We start from the raw sequence: 23747 nt of genomic DNA, 5'->3' as shown, positions 1-23747 counted from the left end.
AAGACTGGAGAATTCCAGGGGGAAACTGTTGGAGCTGTGTGTCCTTTTTCTAATTGTTCAGTAACTAATTTCTCTAAAGCCTCCAGTTTCTCTTTACTTAGAGGCCATTGTTTTATCCAAGTTGGTTTGTTAACCATTTTAAAGGTATAGGTTCTGGAGATTTAACAATGGCTGCCATGAAAAATTGTATCCTAAACCCTGGCGAGAATTTTGTCCTTCTGCTTGAAGTGGTTTCTTTAACCCTTTTAAATTTTTTTCTAATCCCATGCCAGGCACATACCCCATCTCTTGCATCATATGCTGACTTTGAGGGCTATATAATTGTTCTGGAATTAACACTTGTGCTCCCCATTGCTGTAATAAATCTCTTCCCCATAAATTTATAGGTACAGAAGTAACAATTGGTTGGCCAGGTGTGGTGGCTCAAGCCTGTAATCCCAGCACTTTGGGAGGCCAAGGCGGGTGGATCACGAGGTCAGGAGTTTGAGACCATCCTGGCCAACATGGTGAAACCCTGTCTCTACTAAAAATACAAAAAAATTAGCTGGGCATGGTGGTGGGCACCTGTAGTCCCAGCTACTCAGGAGGCTGAGGCAGGAGAATGGCGTGAACCTGGGAGGCAGAGCTTGCAGTGAGCCGAGATCATGCCACTGCCCTCCAGCCTAGGAGACAGAGCCAGACTGCATCTCAAAAAAAAACAAAAAAAAACAGAAGTTACAATTGGTTGAATAGTCCCAGATTGTTCATTGGGTCCTTCACAATGCAATATATAACTGCTTTGATATACTTTATGGGCTATACCAACTCTAACTATGTTAAATTGAGTGGGTTGAATTGGCCACACGGATGGCCAGTGCTGTAGAGAAATGATTGAAATGTCTGCTCCTGTATCTACCAATCCTTTAAATTTTTTTCCTTGTATAGTTATTTCACATATTACTAATGTTTATTAGTAATTTGATTCACCCAATCAGCTGCTTTGCCTTGTTTATTTGTGCTTCCAAATCCTCTCGTTCATTTAGTTTCACTTTTCCCCATTTCCACTTATGGCACAATCAGGAGCTGTGCTATGGGCTCTCCTGGCTCTGCTTTCCAGGGAACAGAAGTAGATATAACAATTTGAATTTCCCCATTGTAATCTGAGTCAATGACTCCTGCATGTACTTGCACTCCTTTTAAATTTAAACTAGACTTACCTAGAAGTAATCCTACTGTCCCCACTGGCAAGGGTCCACAGACTCCTGTTGGCACTTCTTGCAGGGGTTCCCCAGGCAGAAAGCTCACAGGTTTTGTGCAACATAAATCTACTGCAACACTACTGGCTGTGGCAGGGGACAGGTATTTTATGGGGGTGAGGGAGTGGCCTGAGCTGGAAATGCCCCGGTTTGGAACGAGGCCCGGGACGGGCCCCTCATGGCCTTTCCTGAAATCGGGTTCTCATCTTTATCAAACTTAGAGTGACATTGATTAGCCCAATGTTTTCCTTTTTTACATTTTGGACATATTTCAGGCTCAGCAGATTTCTTTTTTCCCCCAACTGGCAGCCCGACTTGCTGGTTTTTTCTACATTCTTTTTCAGTATGACCATGCTTCCCCCAGTTAAAACAATCTCCAGGAAATGGAGTATTTCCTTTACCCACTTTTAGTCCTGCCGTTGCCTGGGCTAGCAGAGTAGTCTTATGCAGTTTACCTCTGATACCATCACCAGCTTTAATATAGTCAACCATATGTGCTTTTCCCCTAATAGGTCGCAGAGTGGCTTGGCACTCAGGATTGGCATTGTCGAAAGCTAATAACCGCAACACTATGTCCTAAGCAGCCGAATCTGCAATCACCTTTTTAAGAGACTCCTGTAATCTAGCTATAAAATCTGGGTACAGTTCTTTCAGTCCCTGCTTGACAGCACTTGAAGGGTATTGTTCCCTGCCTGAAGTGATTTTTTCCCAAGCTCTAATGCACACTCCTCTAAGCTGCTCTATGGCATCATCCCGTATAACCACTTGTACATCTAAACCACCCCAGCCACCGACTCCCAAAAGTTGGTCTGCACTTATATTAATTTGAGGTTGGGCCTGGGCATTGTGAGCAGCCTGGATGGAAGCTTCATTTGCCCACCAAGTTTTAAATTGTAAGAACTGAGCAGGAGTTAGATAAGCTCGAGTAAGTGCATCATGGTCAGTAGGAATCATTCAATCGGAGACAGCAACATTCTTTAACAGTCCCATTACAAAAGGAGAACCTGGTCCATATTGATTAATAGCTTGTTTAAATTCTTTAAGTATTTTAAAAGGAAAAGGCTCAAATGTAGCCATCATATTCCCCTGTTGATCAGGTGGGTGTATTCTAACAGGGAACTGCTAAGCATCCATATCACACTCTCATCTAGCTTGCTGGATTCCTGCCTGAATAGAACTGAGAGCAGTTGCTCAAGGCGCTGTGCAAACAGTCACTAGGGCAACTACTTTTTGCCCAGTGTCCTCTGGAAAAGAAAGATCTGGAGGGTGAGGCCACTCTTTCTTCAAAGTGATGAGGGGGTGTAGACGGGTAGGGACAAACCTCTCCCTCCTTTGCTGCTTTAGCTGGCAAGGAAACCTTCTCTGTCACTTCTTCTGTACTTCATTACACTCCCCTTCTTCCTCTGATTCCTCTTCCTTATCATCTGTGTGGAAAGGCTCCAAGGTGGAATGAACCAGAGCCCACACTGACCAGACAGTTATAGGACTATCCTCAGCGCCATCCTTATGTGCCTTCTTCAGTGTGCTGCCTACCTTTTCCCAGACCTCTACATTCATAGTTCCTCAGTCTGGATACCAGGGGCAATATTTCTCTACCACACTAAAAACCTGCAAGAGTCGGCTAGTGCTAACCTTTACTCTTCCTTTTCTGAGGAGCTGCTGAAGCAGACTCAAGCCTCACGTCTGCTCGACCCTTGTTGAGCTTCCAAGCTCCCCTTCTTATTCACCGCAGGGATTGCTTAAGAGTACTTGAGTGTTCTCCAGCGTAGTTCCATGTTCTCCAGCCGTCACTCTGGCGACCCTTTGACCCAGGTTTGAGCCCCATGTTGGGCGCCACTTGCTGAGACCAGCTTAGTCGTGGGGACCCTAACCTAGTGGCACTAGAGGAATTAAATACACAGACACAAGAATAGAGTGTAAAGTGTGATCAGGGGGCCAACAGCCTTCAGAGCTGAGAGCTGTGAACAGAGTTTGACCCACATTTAATTGACAGCAAGCCAGTGATAAGCATTGTTTCTATAGATTATAGATTAACTAAAAGCATTCCTTACAGGAAACAAAACATTCTTAGCAAGGATTAGAGAAACAGGCTCTGGCTAATTATCTGCAGTTTTCTACTCTGGGCAGGCCAGGTGTTCCTTGCCCTGCTCCTGAAAACCAACAACTTCTAGCAGTGTGCATCATAGCCATCATGAGCACATTTCATTGCTGCAGAAATCCTATTTATGGCCAGTTTCTTTAAAGCCTGTTTATGACAAGCTTAGGGCCTGTTGCCAGCACCGCAGTCCCTCTAATCTCACTTAGATTCCATCTCCCGTTACCCAGTGACATGAACTGGGGATGAGGCTTCACTGGGCATGGTTCTGAGAAGGGCTCACTCCCTAGCATGGATGGAGATGGGGTGCAGGCCACATGGCGTTAGAGCTGTTGGGCAGCAGGGATTGTTCAGGGGCCACATCCAAGTGCACCATCACCTCTCTGTAGAACAGAAGCTGCACGTGGAAGTCATGTATTATTGTGCACAAGCACCTAGTAAATTCTAGGAAAGGAGTGAAGGAAGGAGAACCTTTTCTGCTTGATTTTTTTTCTTTTTTTTTTGAGACTGAGTCTTGCTCTGTCATCCAGGCCGGAGTGCAGTGGCGCAATCTCAGCTCACTACAACTTTCGTCTCCCAGGTTCAAGCAATTCTTGTGCCTCAGTGTCCCGAGTAGCTGGGATGTCAGGTGCCCCCCACCACACCCAGCTAATTTTTGTATTTTTAGTAGAGATGGGGCTTCAACATGTTGACTAGGCTGGTCCTGAACTCCCAAGCTCAGGTGATCCACCCGCCTCAGCTTCCCAAAGTGCTGGGATTATAGGTGTGAGCCACCGTGCCCAGCCTTCCTGCCTGATTTTTACTAAAGTTGAAGCTAAACGCCTTTCCCAGTTTTTTACTTCTAGCTTGGTTCGGGGAGGACGTTCCCTCATCATTCTCAGCGCGTGCCTCTCACAGAGACCAATTTTCCTTTGGGGAGTCTCCTGCACCAGCTGTGTTAAGCAAAAAATGTGATAATTTTGCTCAGAGATTGGAGCAGATTTATTTATTTATTTTTTTGTCAGAGACGAGGAAATCATATTCTTGTCTACCAATTATTATTATCATTTTTTAACATCAAATTATGTGTAAATTTGTCTTATAGGAAAACTCCAAATGTACAGGTTAGGCCATCAAATACAAAACATTCCCTGTCCTAAATGTCTACATGACATATAAATAGTTGTTATGGGAGGGAGCCTTCCACCCTCTCTCAGTCTCACTGGGGACCCACTGCTGTCAGCTTTGTCAGGAGTGACAGCAAGTCCTGTAGAATTATATGTATACAGCATTGTGGTGTTTTAAGTAAAATTCTCAGTGATTGTTTTATGATACTTTATTCTGTAAGCTGTGAAAATTTGCTTCTTTACACCTTCATGTGAACGTTCTCTGAATTAACAATCAGTCACCTCTCTGTTTTTAGTGTCTGGCTTGGTTCAGGGAGGATGCGCTCTGGTCAGCCCAGCTGGAGACTCTGGAGGTCCCTCGCCTTGTCTGGGATGTGTCCTCTCTGGGCTTTGCTTGTTAACCTCCTCACTGAAGGGGGTGACCAGGTTCTGCTGAGGAGTGTCCCTTTGTGCACCTGCTCTTCAGCCTGTGTGGGGCAATAGGAAGCTGGGGTCTGCACCGTCACCTAGTGTCTGCTGCGTTACTGCTGGCTCTAGTTTATGCTGGTGCCTTTGTTCTCAGTGGCTTCCTGACCTGGGGCCCTGTTACTTCAGTGCTTATGTTCAGACAAGACAGAAACTTGTCCCTTAGGCAGTTCCCTGAAAAGTCAGAAGGTTGGATAGACATTCCCATTGTTTTCCTCTCTCAGGAGATATCTGGAGTTTGTGGTATCCTCTGGATGATGGCATGTCATGCCTGGGCAGGGGTTCTGGTGAGCGTGTGTCACATATTTTCGCACTCAGCTCCCAGTAGGTTGACTTAGTACTGGTGCATCTCTGGGCTCAGCCTCCTGAGTGGCTTCTGGATTTCTCATAAAAGTCAATTGGCCCACGTATTCTTGTTTAAGTTGTGTCTACATGGATTCAAAATGGTCCGGGGCTTCCTATTCCTCTGTCTTGCTGACATTACTCTTTTAGTAGAGTTGCAGATTTCTTACACAGGTCTGGAATGTTTTCTAGTTAGGGGCCATGTATATTTCCTAAGGGAGATGTCAGATGTTTCTTTACTGTGTGTGTCATTTTATAAATAGTGCTGCTAAAGAAGGATACTTTTTTCAATATATTCTTTCTTCTTTTTTTTAAATTTATTTTCTTCTTTTAATTCTTTTTTCTTTCTTTCTTTTTGAGACAGAGTCTTGCTGTGTCACCCAGGCTGGAGTGCTGTGGCAGGATCTCAGCTCACTGCAACTTCTGTCTTCTGGGATCAAGCAATTCTCATGCCTCAGCCTCACAAGTAGCTGAGATTACAGGCGCCCACCACCACACCCAGCTAATTTTTTGTATTTTTAGTAGAGATGAGGTTTCACCATGTTGGCCAGGCTGGTCTCGAACTCCTGACCTCAAGTGATCCGCCTGCGTCGGCCTCCCAAAATGCTGGGATTACAGGCTTGATCCCAGCACTGCACCAGGCTAATATATTCTTATTAGTTAATATGCTAAAATGACATTCTTTGTCTTGGTTAAAATAATTTTGTTAATTATATATTTTTTTAAATCCAGCTTTTTCCTGCCCCCAACCCCCACTACTTATTTTTTGTTTAATCTCTCTTTCTGGTCCCTGCCCAGGCATCCTGTGCAGTGGTGATTGGCTGCAGCACAGACCAGCCCCCTTTTCCCTGCCTTAAAGTCAAGGAAATGTCTGCCATGTTTACTGCTGATTATCATGTTTCATGAGACGTTCTTGCTTAATGATATGGTTTTTTTTTTTTTTTTTGAGATGGAGTCTTGCTCTGTTGCCCAGGCTGGAGTGCAGTGGCGCAGTCTCGGCTCACTGCAAGCTCCGCCTCCCAGGTTCATGCCATTCTCCTGCCTCAGCCTCTCCAAGTAGCTGGGACTACAGGCGCCCGCCACCACGCCTGGCTAATTTTTTGTATTTTTAGTAGAGACGGGGTTTCACTGTGGTCTCGATCTCCTGACCTCGTGATCCGCCCACCTCGGCCTCCCAAAGTGCTGGGATTACAAGCGTGAGCCACCACGCCCGGCCTGATATGGTTGTTTTTGTTTTCAAATTTTATTTTAATTATCTAGCAATTTCGTAAGATGTATACTGCTGAGATATTTTCTTTGGCTTATTTTGTTGAATTATTATATCATATTAATAAATTTTCTATCATGTATTAATGTTTTATTAATTGTATATATTGATAAACCCCATTGGGCTTCTGTAAATGCCAAATACATAAAGTTTATGGACATAATTATTATATTTGTGTAAGTCAGGGTCAATCACATGTGTGTAGAATCCCAGCTTCTTGGGAAGCTGAGGCAGGAGGATCGCTTGTATGCAGGAGTTTGAGTCCACCCTAGGCAACATACTGAAACCCCATCTCAATTTTTTAAAATATTATATATAATCATATTTTTTATATAAATAAAGATGGGATCTTTCTATGTTGCCCAGGCTGTTCTCAAACTCCTGTCCTCAAGCAGACCTCCCACCTTGGCCTCCCAAAGTGCTGGGATTACAGGCGGAGCCACCATGCCCAACCTACATTTATATTTTTGAATCTGGGTATTTAATAGAGATTAGAGTTCAACTTTCTGTGTTTTTTCATGGTCTGTCATTTTTTAATGGCTTAATATACAGCAATGTTTATAAACTCAATTGAGTACAATTTATACATTTTTGTTGCAAACATGCTGAAATGTACATAGCAAAAATAACAGTGACAGGTGGGTGCAGTGGTACAAACCTTTAGTTCCAGATACGTGGGAGGCTGAGGAGGGAGAAACATTTGAGCTCCAGGAATTCAAGGCTGTAGTACACTGTGAGTAAGCCACCTCCATACAACCTGGACAACATAGTGAGACCCTGTCTCTAAAAATTAAAAAAAAAGTGATGACAAATGTCATCTAAAAAATAGGTTATTGACAGACAACTCATATTTCAGTTGATGTGTATAAGTATATATGTATGCTAGTGTATATGGGTCTAAGTGTACATATATACAGGTGTGTACATGTGATGTGTGTTCATGACTGCACAGATGAGCAAGCCTATGGTTTTATTAAAAACATCATTTTTATGTATTTTTTCAACAGTTGAAATTACATCTGAAATATTTTCCATGATCTCAGAAATTGTCCTACACCATCATGTTAATGAGTTGATGGCTGTGAATAGTAACATATTATGGGATACATGTGTGTACTCATATATGATAATTTTTTTTTTTTTTTGACAGAGTCTCTCTTTGTCACCAGGCTGGAGTGCAGTGGTGCAATCTTGGCTCACTGCAGTCTCTGCCTCCCAGGTTCAAGTGATTCTCCTGCCTCAGCCTCCTGAGTAGGTGGGATTAAAGGCACGTGCCACCATGCCCAGCTAATTTTTGTATTTTTTAGTAGAGACGGGGTTTCACCACATTGGTCAGGCTGGTCGTGATCCCCTGAACTTGGGATCCACCCGCCTTGACCTCCCAAAGTGCTGGGATTACAGGCGTGAGCCACCATGCCCGGTCATAATGACCTTTTATGAAGGTCCATGATTTTATCCCTAAACTTGTTTTAACTTTTTTCTTAGGTAATTGTCAATTTACTTTTGATGGTGAGCTGTTCATTGTTGGATTCTTTTGGTTTGGTTCTAATGCCCGGATACCTGAGATCTGGTGCTTACTCTGCTGTTTTTAGTCCTTACACCTGGGGCGAGTTTCTTAGAGTATCTGTGACACAGTTGTCTTCTCAGTAAGACAGGGACAGGTCTTTCTTTCATGGGCTTTTGTTGTTACAGCAGTTAGTACATGTAAAGCATTTAGAATAGTGCCTGTCACATGGGAAGTGTTCAAAAGCTTCAGTCATTGCTATTGTTATCATCACAGCTTTATAATTCTTTTTTTTTTTTTTTTTTTGAGACAGAGTCTCACTCTGTAGCCCAGGCTGTAGTGCAGTGGTGTGATGTTGGCTCATCGCAACTTCTGCCTCCTGGGTTCAAGCAATTCTGTTGCCTCAGCCTCCTGAGTAACTGGGATTACAGGCACCCACCAGTACCCCCGGCTGATTTTTGTATTTTTAGTAGAGACGGGGGTTTCACCATGTTGGCCAGGATGGTCTTGAACTCCTGACCTCAAGTGATCCGCCCACCTCGGCCTCCCAAAATGGTGGGATTACAGGCGTGAGCCACCGTGCCCAGCCTATAATTCTTTTTTTTTTTTTTGTGAGATGGTCTCACTCTTGTCCCCCAGGTTGGACTACAGTGGTGCAATCTCGGCTCACTGCAACCTCTGCCTTCCAGGTTCAAGTGATTCTTCTGCCTCAGCCTATCGAGTAGCTGGGATAACAGGTGCATACCACCACGCCCAGCTAATTTTTGTATTTTAATTAGAGATGGGGTTTCACCTTGTTGGCCAGACTGGTCTCTAACTCCTGACCTCAGGTCATCTGCCTGCCTCAGCCTCCCAAAGTCCTGGGATTACAGGCATGAGCCACCATGACTGGCCTATAATTCTTTTTTTTTTTTGAAGACACTGTGCACATTTTCTTCTCTGAAGACACCACTTGTCTTGCAGTGGTGGTGATATTGGTAGGTATTCAGATCAGGTAGATACTGAATATCACTTGGAGTGTCAAAAACAATGTCTAATGCTTCTATAGAGATAACCATGGGTTAATTTTTTATTTGTATTTCTTATATGTCCACAAAATGAGAAATCTATATTGATTTTTAAAATATAACTTCTTTTGGAAAAGTATAATAAAACACAATTCACAGGCCAGGGTGGTGGCTCATGCCTGTAATCCCAGCACTTAGGGAGGCTGAGATGTGCGGACCACTTGAGATCAAGAGTTCAAGACCATCCTGGCCAATGTGGCGAAATTCTGTCTGTACTGACAATACAAAAATTAGCCAGGTGTAATGGTGTGCACCTGTAGTCCCACTACTTGGGAGGCTGAGGCACAAGAATGGATTGAACCCAGGAGGCGGAGGTTGCAGTGAGCCGAGATCGCACCACTGCACTCCAGCCTGGGCAACAGAGTAAGACTCTGTCTCAAAAACAAAAACAAAAACAACACATTTACAGACACATAACTACATCACAAATACCTTAATGTGGATTCGTCAGAACATTCTCTTCAATCGAGTTAAGTTTTACAACTCCCTTCTCATTTTGAGTGAAGATAAATACCCTTTACATATCCTGTTGGTGAAATGTGGTTTTCATTTTAGGGACACTTGACATTCAGGGATGTGGCCATAGAATTCTCTCAGGCGGAGTGGAAATGCCTGGACCCTGCTCAGAGGGCTTTATACAAGGACGTGATGTTGGAGAACTACAGGAACCTGGTCTCCCTGGGTGAGGATCATGCCCCTGCAGAAGCTGGGATCTGCCCTTGGTTATTTCTGCATTTTCCCTTGTGTGCCTCCTGGGAGCCCCTGCATTGTTTGACTGACATTATGCAGGAGAATCACTTGAACCTGGGACACAGAGGTTTTGGTGAGCCGAGATCATGTCATTGCCAGCCTGCCAACAGAGTGAAACTCCGTCCCCCTCCGCCCCCCAAAAAAAAACAACAACCAAAAAAACCCTTATTGACTCAGGCTGGGACCAGTGGCTCACACCTCTAATTCTAGCACTTTGGGAGGCCAAGGCAGGAGGATCACCTGAGGTCAGGAGTTCGAGACCAGCCTGGCCAACATGGTGGAACCCCATCTCTACTAAAAATACAAAAATTAGCCAGGCATGGTGGTGGGAGCCTGTAATCCCAGCTACTTGGGAGGCTGAGTCAGGAGAATCTCTTGAACCCAGGAGGTGGAGGTTGCAGTGAGCCGAGAATGCACCATTGCACTCCAGCCTGGGCAACAAGAGTGAAACTCCGTCTCATAAAAAAAAAAATAAAAAATCTAAAAACCTTGACTCAGAAATGAAAAGTTCCATAGTGTTTTCTGGAGTTGAAATGTCCTTTTTCTTCAGATGTTCTGTCCCCTTCATTATACATCATTGGGTGGTACCAGGGCGGAAGTATACATAAAACCTTTTTTGTTTGTTTTTGAGATTGAGTCTTGCTCTGTCGCCCTGGCTGGAGGGCATGTGATCGTGGCTTACTGCAGCCTCTGCCTCCCAGGCTTAAGCAATTCGCCTTAGCCTCCCTAGTAACTGGGATTACAGGCGCCTGCCACCATACCCGGCTAATTTTTCTATTTTTCACTTTTACAATGTTGGCCAGGCTGGTCTCAAACTCCTGGGCTCAAGCAATCCACCTGCCTCAGCCTCCCGAAGTGCTGGGATTACAGGCATGAGCCCCCGCACCCAGCTGCATAAAACCTTATGGCAAACTTTTCAGATACCCACTTCCCTGTTTTCTACTCCTGTGCTTTGTTTTATGTTTTGTTTTTTTTGAGATGGAGTGTTTCACTCTTGGAGGCTGGAGTGCAATGGCGCGATCGTGTCTCACTGCAACCTCCACCTCCTGGGTTCAAGTGATTCTCCTGCCTTAGCTGCTCGAGTAGCTGGGATTAGAGGCATGTGCCACCATGCTCGGCTAATTGGTTTTTTGTATTTTTAGTAGAGACAGAGTTTCTCCATGTTGGTCAGGCTGGTCTCGAACTCCCAACCTCAGGTGATCCACCCGTCTCGGCCTCCCAAAGTGCTGGGATTACAGGCGTGAGCCACCACGCCCAGCCTCTACTCCTGTGCTTTATACTCAGTAGTTCTTGGAAAGGGGCTTGATGTCTTCATGTTATAATATTCCCTAAACATTCAGAAGGAGGCAGTCTATGGATGAATTTGTGAAATATTATTCTTGATTCATTTGTGATATCCTCTCTCCTTCCTACACATAGGGCTTGGATTTTGGAGATGCCATAGCACATTTTGATTCTTTTTTTACAAACAGGAATCTCTCTTCCTGACCTGAACATTAACTCCGTGTTGGAGCAAAGGAGGGAGCCCTGGTCTGGTGAGAGTGAAGTGAAAATAGCAAAAAATTCAGATGGGAGGGAGCACATCAAAGGTGTGAACACAGGTAAGAGGTCAGATGGGCATGGTGGAAGCCATGCTGTTGTTTGGGCATTTTGTTTTGTTTTGTTTTGTCTAGTTTTGGTTTTTTATGTTTGTATTTTTGTGTTTGTTTTGTTTTTGAGATGGAGTCTCACTCTGTCATGAAACAGAGCCTGAGAGACAGAGCGAGACTCGGTTTCAAATAAATAAATAAATAAATAATTTTTTTGTTTATTTGACTGGAGATCTTTCTCTCTTCGTTTCATTTATTTATTTGAGATGAAATTTTGAGCCGGGCGCGGTGGCTCACGCTTGTAATCCCAGCACTTTGGGAGGCCGAGGCGGGCGGATCACGAGGTCAGGAGATCGAGACCACGGTGAAACCCCGTCTCTACTAAAAATACAAAAAATTAGCCGGGCGTGGTGGCGGGCGCCTGTAGTCCCAGCTACTCGGAGAGGCTGAGGCAGGAGAATGGCATGAACCCGGGAGGCGGAGTTTGCAGTGAGCCGAGATTGTGCCACTGCACTCCAGCCTGGGTGACAGAGCAAGACTCCGTCTCAAAAAAAAAAAAAAAAAAAAAAAAAAAAAAAAAGAAATTTTGCTCTGTGGCCCAGGCTGGAGTGCAGTGGCACTATCTCAGTTGACTGCAACCTCCACCTCCCGGTTTCAAGGGATTCTGCTGCCTCAGCCTTCTAGGTATCTGTGATTATGGGCACTTGCCCCATGCCCGGCTAATTTTTGTTTGTATTTTCAGTAATGATGGGGTTTCACTATGTTGGCCAGGCTGGTCTTGAACTCCTGACCTTAAATCATCTGTCTGCCTCGGCCTCCCAAAGTGCTGGAATTACAGGCGTGAGCTACCGTGCCCAGCTTCTTTTTGTTTTTCACATACAGGGGTCTTGCTATGTTGCCTACGTTGATTTTGAACACCTAGGCTCAAGCAATCCTCCTGCCTCAGCCTCTATAACTACTCTGATTACCGGCATGAGCCATGATGCCTAGTCTTATTTTTTTATTTTGAATTTAGATTTAATTGATTACCAGGAATATTTAATTCCCCTGACAATTTCACTCTCTCCCCTCCCCCTTTCTGTTCTGTTTGTATGAATTTCAGTATTTTGGATACTCAAATGGAATCATACAGTATTTGTCTTTTTATGACTGGCTTATCTCACTTAGCGTAGTGTCTTTCAGGTTCATCTATTTTGTAGCACATCAAGAAATTTGTATATTCTTTTAGGAATGAATACTGTTCTTCTATTTGTCTGTACCACAGTTTGTTTAACTATTCATCCATTGGTGGATACCTGCATTGCACCTACCTCTTTATTATTTTTGAAAAATGCTACGAACATGGGTTTTTGTTGTCATCGTTGTTTTTTGAGACAGTGTCTCACTCTCTCGCCCAGGCTGGAGTGCAGTGGCATGACCTTGACTCACTGCAACCTCTGCCTCCTGGGTTCAAGTGATTCTTCTGCCTCAGCCTCCCAAACAGCTGGGACTACAGGTGCACACCACTACGCCCAGCTAGTTTTTGTATTTTTAGTAGATGGGGTTTCTCCATATTGGCCAATCTCATCTTGAACTCCTTGCCTCATGATCCACCTGCCTCAGCCTCCCAAAGTGCTGGGATTATAGGCATGAGCTATTGTGCCTGGCCTTGAACGTGGGTTTTTAAGTATCTCTTCAAGATGCTGTCTTTATTTTTATTTTATTTTTCATTTGTTTGTTTGTTTGTTTGAGATAGATTTCACTCTTGTTGCCCAGGCTGGAGTGCAATGGCGCAATCTTGGCTCACTGCACCCTCCACCTCCTGGGTTCAATCAATTCTCCTGACTCAGCCTCCTGAGTGTCTGGGATTACAGGTGTGCACCGCCATGCTCAGCTAATTTTTGTATTAGTAGAGACAGGGTTTCACCATGTTGGCTAGGCTGGTCTCGAACTCCTCACCTCAGGTGATCCACCTGCCTAGGCCTCCCAAAGTAGTAACATTATGGGCGTGAGCCACTGTTCCTGGCCTTTTATTTTTTAAATCTTTATACCCAGATGTGGAATTGTTGCCTATACTGATCATTTGATTTTGGATTCTTTGAGAAAATGTCATACTTGTTTCCACAGTGACTGCACCATTTCAATTTTCCACCATCAGGGGCACAAAATTCTCCTATTTCTCCATATTTTTGATAACACTTGTGATTTTCTGGTGTTTCATTTTTTTTCCCTTTCATGACAAGAAATATTCTATATGGGTGTGAGGTAATATTATATATGGGTGTGAGGAAAAATATTCTATTTTCTATTTGCATTTCTCTAATTATTTGTGATATTTTGCATTTTCTCATATGGTTGTATATCACCTTTGGAAAAATGTGTATTTCCACATTTCGTAACTGGTTATTTGTTTTGCTTTGTAGGAGTTATTTGTATATTTTTTATTTTATTATTTTAATTAATTATTTATTTATTTTTTGAGATGGAGTCTTGCTCTGTCACCCAGGCTGGATGCAGTGGTGTGATCTTGGCTCACTGGTACCTGCGCCTCCCAGGTTCAAGCAATTCTTCCACGTCAGCCTCCCAAGTAGTTGGGATTACAGATGCTCACCACCGTGGCTGGCTAAATTTTTGTATCTTTAATAGAGATGGGGTTTCCCTATGTTGGCCAGGCTGGTCTTGAACTCCTGACCTCAGGTGATCCACCTGCAGCAGCCTCTCAAAGTGCTGGGATTATAGGCCTGAGCCACCACATCCAGCCCATATATATTTTACATACTAAGTTTTTATCACAGATATGATATGCAAATATTTTCTTACATATGGTAGGTTTTCTTTACTTTGTGGTAATTGTTTTCTTCCATCCACAATAGTTGTCCATTTTGTCATAGTGCATTGTGTGTATTTTTACCTTCTTTCCTATACTACCAGTTTTATATCTGGGGAAATGTTGAATCCAATCTCATGAAGCTTTTTACCTATGGTTTTTTCTAGGAGTTTTATCATTTTAGGTCATGAATAAACTTTTAAGTTAATTTTTGCATAGGGTGTAAAGTAAGGGTTCAGCCTCATTCCTTTGCATGTGGGCATCCTTTTTCTTCAGCACTATTTGATGAAGTGACTGTCCTTTCCTTATTACATGCTCTTGACATTTCGATTGAACATCATTCGACCAAGTATTTGAGGGTTTGTTTCTGGCTTCTCTATTCTTGCTTTTTTTTTTTTTTTTTTGTATGGGGGGATGGATTCTCATTCTGTCATCCATGCTGGAGTGTAGCAGTGAGATCTCGGCTCACTGCAACCTCCGTCTCCCGGGTTCAAGTGATTCTCCTGCCTCAGCCTCCCAAGTAGCTGGGATTACAGGCCTGCACCACCATGCCTGGCTAATTTTTGTATTTTTAGTAGAGATGGGATTTCACCATGTTAGGCAGTCTGGTCTCTAACTCCTGACCTCAAGCAATCCACCCACCTCGGCCTCCCAGAGTCCTGGGATTACAGGTGTGAGCCACCTCACCTGGGTCATATTTTACTTTAATGGAGAATTTTATCCTCTCATTTGGGTTACTGGTACTGTCTGGAATCCTTTTATTTCACTTTGAAGGACTCCCTGTAGCATTTCTTGCTGGACAGGTCTAGAGTACTAATGAACTTCCTTAGCTCTTCTTTATCGAGGAAAGTCTAAATTTCTCCTTTATTTTTGCAGGTGACTTTTGCTAAATATAGTATTCTTGGTTGATTTTAAGCACTTTCAATATGTCATCTCACTGCCTTCTGGCATGCAAAGTTTCCGCTGGAGAAAGCACGTAGTGTTATACATTTTCCTCTAAATGGCAAATATCTTTTTTGTTGCTCCTGTCAAAATTCTTACTCTGTCTTTGATGTTTGATAATTTGCTTATAGTATATCCTGTGTGAATATCCTTGGGTTCATTTTAATTCGAATGGTCAAGCTTCTTGAATTGTATATTCAGGTCTTTCTTCAAAATTGGGATTTGGACAATTATTTGGACATTATTTCTTCAGTTGCAATTTCTGATCCTCTGTCTTCTCCTTATGAACCTCTAATAATTTGTATGTTGTTGTGCTTGAGAGTATCTGAAAAATGTATTAGTGTTTATTTGCTTTTCTTCTCTTTTTTTTGTCTTTGTAGCTGATACTTTTTTTTTTTTTTTTCCTGAGATAGAGTCTCACTCTGTAGCCCAGGCTGGAGTGCAATGGCTCCATCTTGGCTCACTGCACTCTCTGCTTTCCAGGTTCAAGTGATTCTCCTGCCACAGCCTCCTGAGTAGCTGGGATTACAGGTTCATGCCCCCATGCCCATTTAATTTTTGTATTTTTAGTAGAGACGGGTTCTCACCATGTTGGTCAGGCTGGTCTCAAACTCCTGACCCAGTGATCCTCCTGCGTTGGCCTCCCAAAGTGCTGGGATTACAAGTGTGAGCCACTGTACCTGTGGAGCTGATACTTTTGAATAACTGATTTTTAAGTTTGCTCATTCTTTTTGGTGCTCTATCCATCTGCTGTTGAGCACCTAATGAATTTTTACTTTATTTATTGTATTTCAGCTCCAGAATGTTTTTTGTTTCCTACTTTGTTTAATATCCTCCTTCTCATGTGTTGTTTTTCTGATTTCATACAGTTATCTATCTCTCTTTGATATCTTTTAGCTTATTAAGAATCTTAAGGCAGTTGCTTTAAATATTTGTCAAGGGCCAGGTGCAGTGCCTTATGTCTGTAATTTCAACACTTTGGGAGGCCAAGGCAGGAGGATCACTTGAGCCAAGGAGTTCGAGACCAGTCTAGGCAATATCATGAGCCCTTGTCTCTAAAAGAACACAGAAAAAACTTGCTGAGGCTGGGTGTGGTGGCTCACACCTGTAATCCCAGCACTTTGGGAGGAACCCCATCTCCACTAAAAATACAAAAATTAGCTGAGCATGTTGGCCGGCACCTGTAGTCCCAGCTACTCAGGAGGCTGAGGCAGGATAATTGCTTGAACCTGGAGGTTGCAGTGAGCCGAGATTGTGTCCTTGTACTCCAGCCTGGGCAACAAGGGCAAAACTCCGTCTTAAAAACAAAACAAAAAAAACAACAAAAAACCCCAAAACTTGCTGAATGTGGTGGTGCATGCCTGTAGACCCAGCTACTCAGGAGTCTGAAGCAGGAGAGATCACTTGAGCTGGGGAAGTAGTTGCTGTAGTGAGCCACGACCATGCCCCTGCACTCCAGCCTGGACGACAGAATTGGGCCCTGTCTAAATAAATAAATAAATAAATAAATATGTGTCTAGTAATTTAGAGAACTGCCTGTCTTTTTCTAGGTTTGGCTTTATTTTTTAGCGATATTTCTCTTTCCTTTTGTAGGCCTTGTAATTTTTGGATTAGGTTTGGTAAAATAACTGCTTCTCTCAGTTGTTTTGTATAAGACTTGATCAGAGGGAGATCTTTTCTAATAAGCCTGTTGCAAAGGGTGTGGGAGCACTCACTCCTTTTCTGGGGATGTGCCTTTCCTAGTTTGTGCACGTACTGTTATTATGTATACTGCTTCTCTTAAGTCTTATTTTCCCTAAGAGACTTGTCCCTTCTTTCTCTCAGAAGGTTTCAATTCCTCTTCTATCTCTCTGCTCATAATCCCTCTCAAACTCATCTGTAATCCTCCTGACTCCTATAGATTTCCCAGCACTCCAGTGCTTCACCTTACCCTTTTTTGTTTTTGGCACTACCAACGTGATGTACAAACTGTGTTGATATTTCTTCCAATGTCTGAGTCAGATGAGGCGGATTCTAGTTTTTTCGTCAGACTCTAAACATGCCAGAATTATGGGGTCTGAATTTTACTCTTTTCTTGCTTTCCTAGGGAGCAGCTATGCCTTGGGAAGCAATGCAGAAGACAAACCAATTAAAAAACAACTTGGAGTATCGTTTCACTTACATCTATCCGAAGTGGAGCTATTTCCAGATGAAAGGGTAATAAATGGATGTAATCAAGTTGAAAACTTTATCAACCACAGTTCCTCTGTTTCCTCTCTTCAAGAAATTTCTTCCAGTGTCAAAACCCCCATTTTTAATGGGAATGATTTTGATGATTCTTCATTTCTCCCACAAGAACAGAAAGTACACATTAGAGAAAAACCTTATGAATGTAATGAGCATAGCAAAGTCTTTAGAGTGTCTTCCAGCCTTACTAAACATCAAGTAATCCGTACTGTAGAGAAACCTTACAAATGTAATGAATGTGGCAAGGTCTTTAGTCGCAATTCACACCTTGCAGAACATTGGAGAATTCATACTGGAGAGAAACCTTACAAATGTAATGACTGTGGCAAGGTTTTTAGTTACAATTCAAACTTTGCACGACATCAAAGAATTCATACCAGAGAGAAGCCGTATGAATGTAATGAGTGTGGTAAAGTCTTCAGTAATAATTCTTACCTTGCACGACATCAAAGAATTCATGCTGAAGAGAAACCTTACAAATGTAATGAATGTGGTAAGGGCTTCAGTCATAAGTCATCTCTAGCAAATCATTGGAGAATTTATACTGGAGAGAAGCCTTACAAATGTGGTGAATGTGGCAAGGCCTTCTATAGGATTGCGCTTCTTGTACGACATCAGAAAATTCATACTGGAGAGAAACCTTATAAATGTAACGAATGTGGAAAGGTCTTTATTCAAAATTCACACCTAGCACAACATTGGAGAATTCATACAGGAGAGAAACCTTACAAATGTAATGAATGTGGAAAAGTATTTAATCAACTTTCAAATCTTGCACGACATCGAAGAATTCATACTGGAGAGAAGCCTTACAAATGTAATGAATGTGGTAAAGCATTTAGTGAGTATTCAGGCCTTTCAGCCCATCTTGTAATCCACACTGGAGAGAAGCCTTACAAATGTAATGAATGTGGCAAGGCATTCAGACACAAGTTATCCCTAACCAATCATCAGAGAATCCATACTGGAGAAAGACCTTACAAATGTAATGAATGTGACAAGGTCTTCAATCGAATTGCACACCTTGCACGACATCGGAAAATTCATACTGGAGAGAAACCTTACAAGTGTAATGAGTGTGGCAAGGCCTTTAGTCGCATTTCATACCTAGCACAACATTGGACAATTCATATGGGATAGAAACTACAAATGTAACAAATGTGTCAAAGAATTTAGTGTGCACTCAAGCCTTACTACCCATCTTTTATTCCATACTGCAAAGAAACTTTGCAAATGTAAAGAATATGACAAGGTCTTCAAACTCAAGTTTTTCTAATAATTCATTAGAGAATTTATCCTGGAGAGACTTCACAATTGTAATGAATGTGTGGAAAAGTCTTAAACAAAATTTCACACCTTGCAAAAGGAGATCTAAAAAAACACTATCAGAAATGACAAAGGGGATATTACCAGCAACCCCACAGAAATACAAAAACCCCTCAAGGATTGCTATAAACACCTGTATGCACACAAACTAGAAAACCTAGAAAAAATTAATAAATTCCTTGAAAGATATAATCCCCCCAAGATTGAACCAAGAAGAAATTGCAACCCTGAACAGACCAATAATGAGTTCCAAAATTGAATCAGTAATTAAAAACCTATCAAACAAAAAAGCTCTGGACCAGACAGATTTATAGCTGAATTCTACGAGATGTATAAGAAAAGCTGTTACCAGTCTTACTGAAACTGTTAAAAAACATGGCTGCAGAGGGACTGCTCCCTATCTGATTCTATGAGGGCAGCATCATTCTAATACCAAAACCTGACAGACACAATGAAAAAAGAAAACTTCAGGCTGGTATTCCTGATGAATATAGGTGCAAAAATCCTCAGCAAAATATTAGTAAACCAGATCCATCTGCACATCAAAAAGCTAACATGATCAAGCAGGCTTTAGTGTTGGGCTGCAAGGTTGGTTCAGTATACACAAATCAATAAATGTGATTCATCACATACACAGAACTATAAACAAAAACCACATGACCATGATCATCTCTTTAGATGCAGAAAGGTTTTTAATAAAATTCAACATCCCTTCATGTTAAAAACCCTCAACAAATTACACATTGAGGGAACATACTTCAATAAAAACCATCTATGATGGACCCACAGCCAAAATAATACTGAATAAGCAAAAGCTGGAAGCATTCCCCTTAAGAACTGGAACATGACAGGGATGACCACTCTCACCACTCTGGATTCAACATAGTACTGGAAGTCCTAAGCTTAGTGATCAGGCAAGATAAAGAAATAAAAGGCACATATAAATAGGAGGAGGGGAAGTCAGTTTCTCTTGCAGAAGATATAATTCTATATTTAGAAAACCTGTTGTCTATGCCCAAAGGCTCCTAGATCTGATAAACAACTTCAAAAAAGTTTCAGGATACAAAATCTATGTACAAAAATTAGTTGCATTTCTATACACCAGTAATGTCCAAGCTATGAACGAAATCAAGAATGGAATCCCATTCACAGCAGCCACAAAAAGTATAAAATACCTAGGAATACAGCCAACCAGGTAAGTGAAAGATTTCCACAATGAGAATTACAAAGCAGTGCACAAAGAAATCAGAAACAATACAAATTGAAAAATATCCCATGCTCATGGATAGGAAGAATCAATATTGTTAAAATACTGCCCAAAGCAATTTACAGAGCCAATGCTATTTCTATCAAACTACCAGTGGCATTTTTCACAGAATCAGAAGAAAACATTCTAAAATTTATTTGGAACCAGAAAAGCCCAACCTAAATAGCAAAAGCAGTCCTAAGCAAAAAGAGCAAAGTTTGAGGTATCACATTACCCAACTTCAAACCATACTACAAGGCTACAGTAACTAAAACAGCATGGTACTGGTACAAAAACAGACACATAGATCAATGGAATAGGTAAGAGAACCCAGAAATAAAGGCATATACCTACAACCATGTGATCCTCAACAAAGCTGACAAGCAATGAAGTAAGAACTTCATTCAATAAGTGGTGCTGGCATAACTGGCTAGCCATATGCAGAACATCGAAACTGGACACCTGTCCTTCATGATGTACAAAAATCAACTCAAGATGGATTAAAGACTTAAATATAAAACCGAAGACTTAAATCCCTATAAGAAAACCCAGGAAATGCCATTCTGGACATAAGCACTGGAAAAGACCTGATGATGAACACCCCAAAGCAATTGCAACAAAACCAGAAATTGACAAGTGGGACCTAATTAAACTAAATAACTTCTGCACAGCAAAAGAAGCTATTAACAGAGTAAACAGACTACAGAATAGGAGAAAATGTTTACAAACTGCATCTGACAAAGATCTAATCTGGAATCTATAAAGAACTCAAATCAACAATGAGAGAACAACCCCATTAAAAACTGGGCAAAGCCCATGAATAGACGTTTCTCAAAAGAAGACATATATGCGGCAATAAGCATATGAAAAAAATGGTTAATATTACTAATCATTAAGGAAATGCAATCAAAGCCACAATGAGATACCGTCTCAGACCTGTCTGAATGGGTATTATTAAAAAATCAAAACATAGATGCTAGTGAGGCTGCAGAGAAAAGGAAATGCTTATACACTGCTGGTGGGAATGTAAATTAATTCAGCCATTGTGGAAAGCAGTGCAGCGATTTCTCAAAGATATAAAAGCACATGGCATCCAACCCAGCATCCCATTACTGGGTGTATACCTAAAGGAATATGATCATTCTACCATAAAGACAAACACATGTATGTTCATTGCAGCACTATTCACAATAGCAAAGATGTGGAATCAATGTAAATGTCCATCAACAGTAGACCAGATAAAGAAAATGTGGTACATATACACCATAGAATACTATGCAACCATAAAAAAGAACAAGACTGTGTCCTTTACAGCAACATGGATGGAGCTGAGGCTCTTATCCTAAGTGAATTAATGCAGGAACAGAAAATCAAATATCCCACGTTCTGACTTATAAGTTGGAGCTAAACATTGATTACACATGGACTCAAGGGAACAGTAGACACTGGGGTTTACGGGTGGAGGTTGGGAAGAGGATGAAGATTGAATAACTACCTGTTGGGTATTACGCTGATTACCTGGTGACAAAATTAACTGTACACCAAACTCCTGCAACATGCAGTTGACCCATGTAGACATACTCCTTGAACCTAAAATAAAACTGAAAAAAAGCAAACTTCACACCTTGTAAAACATCAAGGAATTTATATTGCACAGAAACCTTACAAATGTATGTAGCAAAGCATTTAGTGTGCCTTCAAGTCTTAATATTCATCAGGTAATCTGTAATTCAGAGAAATCTTATAGTTGTAATGGATATGGGGCTGGGCACAGTGGTTCACGCCTGTAATCCCAGCACATTGGGAGACCAAGGTAGGTGGATCACCTGAGGTCGGGAGCTCAAAAGCAGCCTGGCAAACATGGCAAAAACTCATCTCTACTAAAAATAGAAAAATTAGCTGGGCGTGGTGGCATGCACCTGTAATCCCAGCTACTCATGAGGCTGAGGCAGGATAATCGCTTGAAACTGGGAGGCAGAGGCTGCAGTGAGTAGAGATCAAGCCACTGCACTCCAGTCTGGGTGACAGAGTGAGACTGGTGTCTCAAAAAAAAAAAAAGATATGGCAAGGTCTTTACTCAGAATTCAAACCTTGCAAATCATCACAGAATCCATGCTATCATCACAGAATCCATGCTGGAGAGCAACCTTACAAATGCAACATGCATGGTGAGGTCTTTAATCACAATTCACACCTTCCACAGCATCATATAATTCATTCACGAGAGTCCTTACAGAGTATGGCAAACTCTTCATTATGAGTTCTGATATTAATCAGCATCAGAGTGTCGTACTAGAGAGAAATCATAAATGTATGTGACACAGGCTTTATCCAGCTCTACCAAATCACTGGTCGTCAACATATACATCTTTGAGGAAACCATAGGCCGGGCACGGTGGCTCACGCTTGTAATCCCAGCACTTTGGGGGGCCAAGGTGGGCGGATCACTTGAGGTCAGGAGTTCAAGACCAACCTGGCCAACATGGTGAAACCCCATCTCTACTAAAAACAAAAATTAGCTGGGCGTGGTGGAATGCACCTGTAATCCTAGCTACTGGGGAGGCTGAGGCAGGAGAATCACTTGAACCTGGGAGGTGGAAGTTGCATTGAGCCGAGATTGGGCCATTGCACTCCAGCCTGGGAAACAGAGTGGGACTCTGTCTCGAAAAAAAAAAAGCCATAAAGATGGATTGTGGATTGTGGATGCAAACGGTATTAATCAAGGACCGTTACAATCGAACATGAGAGCATTGAGCATTTACAGAAGAAATAACTCAGTCTCTAGTACTTCTGTATTAATATGTGACATAGCATGTTGCAGAAAAATTACAAGCCAAATGATACCAAGCCTCATGATGCAAGGGCATGTGGAAATTGCGATTTTTATTCCGATTATTAAAATATTGAATTCCTTGGGCGTTTTGGAAAGGCTTCTTTACTCTTTATGACTTTCAGCCTAAACTTAAAACTCTCATTATGTGCTTTTCCTACAGGCCTTCCACTATGGTCTCTGGGAAAGAATCAATAGGATGACAGGGCTGATTTTATTAGCTGGGGAGCATTTCTATCCAGTTTCCTGGAAGAAGGACGTTGCCTTTTCAGGTTAAATATTGTTTGATTTAGACAGCATGGAGGTGAGCAGAGAATAACAAAACTGTGTATCAGTCATCATACTTACTGTGTTCAGCAAACCCTTTACCTGACAGGTACAGTGCTATAAACCCATACAGCAGGTTACACTACTGAATACTGTGGGGAATTGTAATAAAATGGTAAGTATTTCTGTGTCTAAACATAGAAAAATTGCCATAAGAATACCATATAAGGCTGAGCATGGTGACTCATGCGTATAATCCCAGCACTTTTGGAGGCTGAGGTGGGCAGATCACCTGAGGTTGGGAGTTCAAGACCAGCCTGACCAACATGGGGAAATCCCATCTCTGCTAAAAGTACAAAATTAGCTGGGCGTGGTGGTGCATGGCTGTAATCCCAGCTACTCGGGAGGCTGAGGCAGGAGAATTGCTTGAACCCGGGAGGCGGAGGTCTTGGTGAGCCAAGATCGCCCCACATTAAATACCATATAAAAGACAGAAACAAAGTGCACCTATATAGGGCACTTACCATGAGTGGAGCTTCCAGAACTGGAAGTTACTCTGGGTGAGACAGTGAGGAGTAGTGAGTGAATGTAGAGGCCTAGGACACACTCCACACTACTGTAGCCCTTAGAAACACTGTACACAGCTGGGCATGGTGGCTCACGCTTGTAATCCCAACATTTTGG

The 23747-nt window shown here is 42.2% G+C and overlaps 1 protein-coding gene across 7 annotated transcripts in view; it reads left to right on the top strand.

Annotated features, from left to right (window-relative positions):
• The window catches only part of ZNF480 (zinc finger protein 480), a 29218-nt gene extending 7631 nt beyond the window's left edge, over positions 1–21587 (top strand). For all 7 annotated transcript variants that reach the window (XM_055238938.2, XM_063615626.1, XM_063615629.1 and 4 more), the window contains 3 exons: positions 9637–9763; positions 11304–11432; positions 17255–21587. In XM_055238938.2, the coding sequence (XP_055094913.1) occupies positions 9637–9763; positions 11304–11432; positions 17255–18534 (1536 nt within the window). In that variant the 3' untranslated portion in view covers positions 18535–21587. The remainder of the gene's footprint in view (positions 1–9636; positions 9764–11303; positions 11433–17254) is intronic.
• The last annotated feature ends 2160 nt before the right edge of the window (positions 21588–23747 follow it).

The sequence above is a fragment of the Symphalangus syndactylus genome, chromosome 13 (assembly GCF_028878055.3).
Source record: "Symphalangus syndactylus isolate Jambi chromosome 13, NHGRI_mSymSyn1-v2.1_pri, whole genome shotgun sequence".
In the NCBI taxonomy this organism is placed as follows: Eukaryota; Metazoa; Chordata; class Mammalia; order Primates; family Hylobatidae; genus Symphalangus; species Symphalangus syndactylus.
Note: the sequence above shows the minus strand (reverse complement) of the source record. Positions and strands in the feature narration are given on the sequence as shown.